We start from the raw sequence: 8,073 nt of genomic DNA, 5'->3' as shown, positions 1-8,073 counted from the left end.
TCGTACCCTTTTCTAAGATCGTCATACAATACAGTCTCATTCAGACTGACAGATTTGTATACTGTATTTACAGACTTGTGGGTTAAGGTGCACACAAACTACTTTGTTCGCGATGTGTTGCAAATGCACTCTATGCATTTGACGATTCCAAAGTTTATTTATTTTGAATTTTGGCAAATCGGAGAGCGCTTAGAGTCCGCGCGCAAGAGCGCCAATAGATTATTGTGTACTGTGTACATCTTCATATAAAATGATATTGTTCTTGTGCTCGTTATATTTATTGTTCTTTTTACTACTCTGTTGTATTTATTTGTCATATTTTTTTTTTTAGCCTGTGGAGACTAATTGTTCAACTGCAATGTCTCGCCGGGTACATGTTATCAATAAAAAATAAATGTATGACTCCAAATTTCTTCTATCGCGTCATAAGTGTAGTTCATCACGACACAGTTATAAATGTGAATGTGAAATAAAGGTGTAAAAATTTATTTCACATCGAAAGTCTATTTGTCGAGTTAGTATGTAACAGTGCAAATGAAACCTACAAGCCTATAAATTCTTATCTGCATCCGTCAGTCCGACGACGACCTAACAAACAGACATGGCATCCAATAACTCAAACCACTCCACTTAACTTAAATCACTGTACACTAAGATTTTAAATTAAATAAGTAGATATCCATTTATAAAAATGATTTTTTTTTAAAACATGTGGAAGACCAACATCACAACATAAATAGAAAAACGATACAATTTAATGACTTAAACAATAATCAATATGTCTGCACCAAAGTTATGATCACATAACTTACACTTTATCAAACTTTAATCGACCACTATATTGCTTTAATTTTGAAAAGCTTTACTAAAAAAAAAAAATAAGTAAAATAAATTTTGTTTCGTATTGCAAACCCCATCTTAAAGTATATAAAAACAGTACACAATGTTATTGCTTTAGCATTTGGTACTGTAAATGCAACGGTTAGGGTTGAAATCTCTATCGCAAAATGAAACGCTTCCCTATTGAAATATCTCACAAGTGTAATAAATATTTATTACTCGAATTAAATAGTAAAATATCCAATGAAATACTCCATCCATACACATAGTAAATACTAAAATGAAAATCTTATATATCGACTATAAAAATTACATACAATTAAATGTATTGAGATCGTGCCCATATGATTAATGTGCTAGTATTGAAGAAAGAGAATGAGTAAAATCTACATCTTTTCGAATTTAAACTTTTGTGAATCCCCTTCTTGTTGAAAATATTATTGCAGCAAAACTCGTGCATGAAAGTTAAGATATCCCGACTATTTAGTCTTAGATTCTTTTTGAACTCTACAAAATCGTCGCACGCGATGACTTTGATTATACTGTCTTACGTGTTTATCCCCGCGTTTGGTCGCGAAATTCCAAACGTATGAAGTAACACCACAGTGATCATGTATAAAATACGCCCTTCTATACAAAAAGTCGCGACCGCGATCTACGTGAACATTATAATTTATAATATATGTATAATTTCCTCAAAATACATCTGTACGTGTTTTTGACTGACTTCAATCCTTGTTAACCCACAAAATAATAAATCCATTAAAATCTTAAACGCGGACAACAACTACCAAAAATAAAATGTGTCATTTGAAAATTGAAATACATAATGTGCATATATTTTTTTATGTATAAAATATTAAAGTCATACAAGCTTAAGCGCGTACTACCGATTTTGGAAGACTCATATTTTAGAAATCAATCTCGTACATTTTTAAGAAACCGATTTCTAAATCGGTTATTTGGAAAATCGGTCGTACGCCCTTATTCAATGTCCATCTCATATCGCAAACACATCCCGCACACAATTCAGCAATTTTTATTTGTTTTTTCTTGTTTTGTTTCTTAAATATATTCTTGTTAATATACATAATTATATTATAACCAATTGGCGCCTTAATAAAACGCTATACTTAAATGCATCTAGGCATTTTTCACATTGAAATCTCACATAAGTTTGTAAAAGAGCTAATGAACAATGTTTAAGGGTGCCTGCAGAGGAGCGATGTTTAACAGACCAATCACCTTATTAAAAGATGATGATATATCAATCATACGACTGGTCACAGCTCCACTCCGTTCCGCTTTAGCCACTCGTATACTTGTACATTTCATTCGACAACTCCTGGTGTATTACATAACAACTATGTCAAATTAGGTACTCATAATATAGAATTCGTACATTCACAACTCCATTGTGTAACCTTATAGATGCAGACTGCTAAAAGGATGGCAGTAATATTATCGGCAAAATTTTCAACATTATTCTATTGGACATTAGAGATAATTTAGAATTTAGATTTATTTTAGTCCACATGACATATTAATCGAAATTTTGATTGAATCATATGTAATTGCACTTGAATTATCGAATCTATGAATATAAAAAAGTAATCCGATTTTGCATCATTGTCCAAAATTCTCGTTTTGTTGAAATTTCCAAACTCCATTTTCACTGTCGAAACATGCCGATTTCTGAAACGTACCGATTTCTGGATCAGACCGATTTCTCGAACAGGCCGATTTCTAGAACAGGACGATTTCTGGAACAGGTCGGTTGCCGATTTCTGGAACTAACCGATTTTTGAATAGGCCGATCATAAAATCGGTCATGTGCGTCAGCAGTTTACTCGCGTACGACAATGGAGATGGTGTACCCGCATCGCTAACTAGCCGTTGAAGTTGGCTGCAACGCAGCGGACACTATTGGAGAATTTACATCTGTGAATTAAAAAATTTCGGATAAGGCTAAGAACACATTATTCATTTTATTGTTTGGAACGCATGACGTTAAACACCGTTGATCTAAATCGATTAACGTCGTCGGATGGGTGACCAACTTCGGAGGTCCGAATTTGGCCTTTCCGTTTCCTCCGTGCCTCGGAGAGCACGTGAAGCTGTCGGTCTCGGTTATTATCACTAAACTTCTCTTAGTGAGTTGATCTGGGAACACACCGCATTACGCCAAAAGATCTCCTGTCATTATGTGATTAATTGAAAGGAGTCACAACCCTCAGAAATGAGATATGTATATCTCATTTGTCATTACCTTTACAGTCGTCAGTACGTTAGAATAGAATATATTTTTTTATTCAAACAAACTTTTAGCAGTGCTTTTGAATGGTCAAAATAAGAAGATGAAGAATAAACTTGCAATTGGAAACCAGACAAATAGACAGTAACAGATAAATAAAGACTCACTGGTAGGTGTGTTGACTTCGGAGTGCGGTGTGAGGTTGGACTGCGCCATCAGCTTTTGTCGCACCTCGCGAATCTTGAGTTGCAGGGAAGTCTTTGTCGGGAATATGTCTGTATGAGCTGCCTGTTGAAATAAAAACGCAGCCTACATTTTTCGTTATAAAGTCTTTCAGATGTGTGGGAAAACAAGTGTTTAGTGATTGTGTATTTAAGTGTGTGCAAATTTATTTCCAGATGAAAGCTATTGGCACTTTCGATCATTTTTTATGGCTGGCCTATACAGTTGCCAGCAAGTTCAAAGCTATCTGAAAATGAAGTCATAATATAGTCCCCCAAGTTACTATTATCATTGAATTTATTATACCTTGGGCTGAATAGTTGCTGGTAAGTTAATAGCCGGTGCAATTAGTTACATGAAATAGCAATCATGTGCTATATAGCTACCAAGTTACACTCATCGTTCAATTTATATTGCTGAGCTATAATTGCCGGCAATTTGATAGCCGGTGCATTTTGTCACCCAAAAACGCAATCATGTAGCTACCAAGTGACGGACATCATTTTTTTGTTGCTGGACTATACAGTAGCCGGCAAGTTTATAGCCGGTGCAATTACCTGGAAGTGCGTGGTGGCCTGCGTGGTGGGGAACATGCCGTGCTCGTGGAACAGCTTCATGACGAGATGGCGGCGCTGCTCCAGCACGCGGCGGTGGCCCGCCTCGCCGCGCGCGCCCGCGCCGCCCGCGCCCGAGCACGGCGTGCGCGGCGACATGTCCTCCATGCTCTCAGCCACTGCGGGCACCGTAGGGGGAATGGACTTTGATAAATACCGCAAACACATTATAAAACCAACGAATACTCAGTAGTACTATATTAATACCTACTGCGGAACACACAGAAATTTGGATACATACATACACAGATTGCTAAAATCATAACCCTTCCTTTTGGCTTTGCCGTAGTCGGGTAAAAAGAAATCTATAAACTCACCTCTAAAGCTGTCAATATTGAAGTCCGGTCCGAAGAACGTGTTACCGACCAGCTTGTGCGGGGTTCCGTACGAGTGCGGCGTCGGCATTCCGTTGCCGTTGATCACCTCCGCTTCAATCTGCGGCGTTACTACCGTTGATTCTTCATCTATTGGAATATAAAAGAGAGCATTGTTTAAGGGTCCTTACTCCTTAGCGAAAGTAATTTACGCAATGAGACATATCCGTACTAATATTATAAATGCGAAAGTGTGTCTGTCTGTCTGTCTGTCTGTCTGCTACGCTTTCACGGCTCAACCGCTGAACCGATTTTAATGAAATTTTGTACAGACTTAGGATACATTCCGGGGAAGGACATAGGCTACTTTTTATCCCGGAAAAACAATCAGTTCCCGCGGGATTCCTAAATACTCATCCGCTTGATCGATTTGTACGAAATTTGGTACCGAGGTAGCTTGCGTCCCTGCAATTGACATAGGCAACTATTTATCCCGGAAAATCAAACAGTTCCCACGGGATCTTTAAAAGTAAATCCACGCGGACGAAGTTGCGGGCATCCTCTAGTTTCGTATATTACAGAGGTAATTTGAGAACTCTGATAATAATCTGAGAGGGATAATTTGATACATTTTAACAACTTGGTTTAAACAGGTTTAACAGTTAGACAATTTCTTAAATTTAAAACCAAATAAACCAAAAACATTGGTTGAAGGTTAAGGCATATTATCCCTATCATCTTATAGACAGGCAAGATAAATTATAAGGAAATTTTCCGCCTACCCACTCAGGGTATTTTGTATTTCTACCTTATTAGAACCAGCACATATTGACAAGCTCCAGGAACTCTGAATAACGTGCGCCGGTGCCTCTCTCGCGCGATGCCCATTGGTCTCCTCCTGAACGATGTACTTCCCTGCCCTGATGCACTTGCATGTAGGGACGGCAGCTTGTGCCACAGTAAGCTGCCGACTTCTCAGGGTCGCCGGCTAGAGCCACACTAGCCACTCGCGACCCCAAAGTCCTAGCGCCAGAGACTATTAAATAGACGGATCAGGACGTTGATTAACGCCGCCCTGATGTTCACTTACCTAGAGAGCTCTTGTGCTTCTTGCGTACATAGAGCTGCGGGCTGCGCGGAACCACGCAGGCGCTGGGGCTGCACGCCTCGGGCTTGAACTGCGGCAGCGTGCTGAACTTCTGCTCGAAATTCACCGTCTCTAGCACCCTGGTAGGAAAAAAAAATCATTTGTCGTAGAATTTTTGGATGAATAATCATATTAGATAGACCTCAATAGACCATTTAGGAGGCAATTTGAGCCCCTTTAGGCCGGCCGCATATAAAATTCTGATGGGCGCCGGAACGCACTCTGCTTATTATATTTTTTACTAGACTCCGCATACACGCTACTGAGGTTGACATTTATAGAGCACACTTTGACTTTGACTTGAAGCCAATGCGAAAACGACCATTGCAGTGTGACAATTTTTTACACAACATTAAAGCATAGATTGCTACTGCTTACTGAAATTACATTAAGGAACTAATTTTAGGGTAGCTTACTTATCCCGTCCATCCTCATTGCCCTTCTTGAAGAGGCACTTCTTCGACGAGGGGCTGGGCAAGTTTTCCATCTTCTTGGGAGACTGGAGCGGTTCAACTATTTCATGTGGAGTGGTGGGCCCACTCTCTGAACGCGGTATGTTGGGCTCACAGCTGCCGGTCGAGCCCGTTGATGTACCTTTATCAGGAAAGTACCAATTAAATTATATTCTTTTTGTGATATCTGACAAGTTGAATGTTATTTCAAATGCTATTTAGTATTTACGTATTATCATATTCGAATGCTAAGGTTTTACACCACTTGCTTCACTTCGCTTACAAATTCGTTATGTTAACGTATAATAATGTTACAGGTGGTACAAATAACCAGGAAAAAAAATCCCAAGGCTAGAAATTCTTGACAAAAGGGTGCAGACTAAAAACTTTACGCTTCACATACATTAAACTATCATTTACTAAAAAAAGCTATTCTCTGAAACTCCGGCAATCGTAGCTATATGAGTCTTATAAAAAAACTCAACTAGCAAAACATCAAAACATCTTTTTGCGATATAATTAAATGCTTTCAGATAAAGCGATTGATTTTGTCAGCAAGCAAATACATTTACGTTCATGTGCAGTTTAAGCAAAATTCCATCGACGGTGTTCCCACTAGATTACAACAGGGGGTTATTCAAGGGGCGGACCAACAAATTCTTGAATGGCTGGCAATGCATTGGCGGTACTTCTGGTGCTACAAATATTCATGGGCAGCGGTAAGCATTTAACATCAAGTGATCCGCCTGCTCGTTAAAAAAACCTAAACCAGGAAGGACCACGATTTTCAATATCATCCACATACCTCGACTGAGCCTCTTCTGTAAAGGTGCTCTTCCAAGCTGCGCCGGAGTGGGCGCGAGAGGGAACGGACGGGCCTCTTCGATTGGAGTATCCCATTGCCTGTGCAAATACAAATAAAGCTAAAGATATTACGGTGAAGATAACAGGATGGATATTTGAATTTATTCAATTATATTTATTTACTAGCTGACGCCCGCGATTTCGACCGCGTGGATTTACGTTAATCCCTATGTGTTAATCCAGGGGTTAATCTATCTCCATTCCGAATTTCAGCCAAATCCGTTCAGCAGATTTTGCGTGAGAGTAACAAACATACACACAAACTTTCGCCTTTATAATATTAAGTGTGAGTGTGATGAAGCAGTGGTAACTTAGGGTTAAGTCGTCCGCCTCCTATTCGGCAGGTCGGGGGTTCGATTCCGGGCACGCACCTCTAACTTTTCGGAGTAATATGCGTTTTACTACTAATATGCGTTAGAAGATTATTTTGACTATTCAAAAGCACTTGTAAAAGTTTAACTGAATAAAATTATTTTGAATTTTAATTTCAAGCAATTAAATAACACTTGCTTTAACGGTGAAGGAAAACACCGTGAGGAAACTAGCATGCCTGAGAGTTCTCAAGTGTGCCAATTCGCTGATATCAAATGGCCAAATACTCATTCTGAGAGTAGATCCATGCTCAGTAGTGAGTTGGCGATGGGTTGGATTATGATATTTATTTAATGGCACTTTACGAAAGGAAGTCGATGGAGGATAGGAAGGGGTGTAAATACTCACGTATTAGTTTTTGGCACTGTGTGGTTATTACTTTGCGACACTATCACAGATTGAGCACTTTGTATGTTCTGATTCTGGCTTTTATTGATATCCGCCTCTGTAAGATAAATCAATACTTTAAATGCTTATAAAAATATAATGAAGGGATAAATAAAGAAAAACATTTTTTAAATAAAAATTATAATGAATAAAGATCAACTTTAGAATCAAGCAAGATAAAATTATTATGTATTAGACAAAAACAAATATGTAAGTCATTATTTGATTATCAAAGCGCGCCAAACTCAACCCTGCCTGTGGTAATGACTCCTTATGGTATGGTATGGCTAATATTAAGCTACTATGATTACTGACTTCATACTACTATGATTGGAGCTATTATAGCCTAGTAATTAAGAAGATACAGACAGAGCATCAGAATCGGGAGGTCCTCTCCTTTTCAGATTTATGTGGGTTTAAGTTAATTAAATATCATTAACAATGATGGAAAACATCGTGAGGAACCTGCATGCTTGAGAGTTCTCCATGGTATGTGAAGTTTGCCAATCAACAACAGGCCAGCGTAGCGGACTATGGCTTAAACCCTCTCATCTAAGAGTTGACTTGTGCTCAGTAGTGGACCGGTGATGGGTTGATCATGATGATG

The 8,073-nt window shown here is 38.6% G+C and overlaps 1 protein-coding gene across 7 annotated transcripts in view; it reads right to left on the bottom strand.

Moving 5' to 3' along the window:
• Positions 1–243: 243 nt before the first annotated feature.
• The window catches only part of LOC123876726 (putative transcription factor capicua), a 42,102-nt gene continuing 34,272 nt past the window's right edge, over positions 244–8,073 (bottom strand). For 5 of the 7 annotated variants that reach the window (XM_045923042.1, XM_045923039.1, XM_045923043.1 and 2 more), the window contains exons 23-30: positions 7,428–7,524; positions 6,649–6,746; positions 5,808–5,985; positions 5,335–5,471; positions 4,248–4,394; positions 3,874–4,058; positions 3,262–3,382; positions 244–2,781 (exon numbers count right to left, since the gene is read on the bottom strand). In XM_045923042.1, coding sequence (XP_045778998.1) covers positions 2,726–2,781; positions 3,262–3,382; positions 3,874–4,058; positions 4,248–4,394; positions 5,335–5,471; positions 5,808–5,985; positions 6,649–6,746; positions 7,428–7,524 — 1,019 coding nt within the window. In that variant the 3' untranslated portion in view covers positions 244–2,725. The remainder of the gene's footprint in view (positions 2,782–3,261; positions 3,383–3,873; positions 4,059–4,247; positions 4,395–5,334; positions 5,472–5,807; positions 5,986–6,648; positions 6,747–7,427; positions 7,525–8,073) is intronic. The other 2 variants (XM_045923044.1, XM_045923046.1) reach the window with 1 other exon arrangement.

This window comes from Maniola jurtina, chromosome 22, assembly GCF_905333055.1.
Source record: "Maniola jurtina chromosome 22, ilManJurt1.1, whole genome shotgun sequence".
Lineage (NCBI taxonomy): Eukaryota > Metazoa > Arthropoda > Insecta > Lepidoptera > Nymphalidae > Maniola > Maniola jurtina.
The sequence above is the reverse complement of the archived record's forward strand: the minus strand, read 5'-3'. Positions and strand labels throughout refer to the sequence as shown.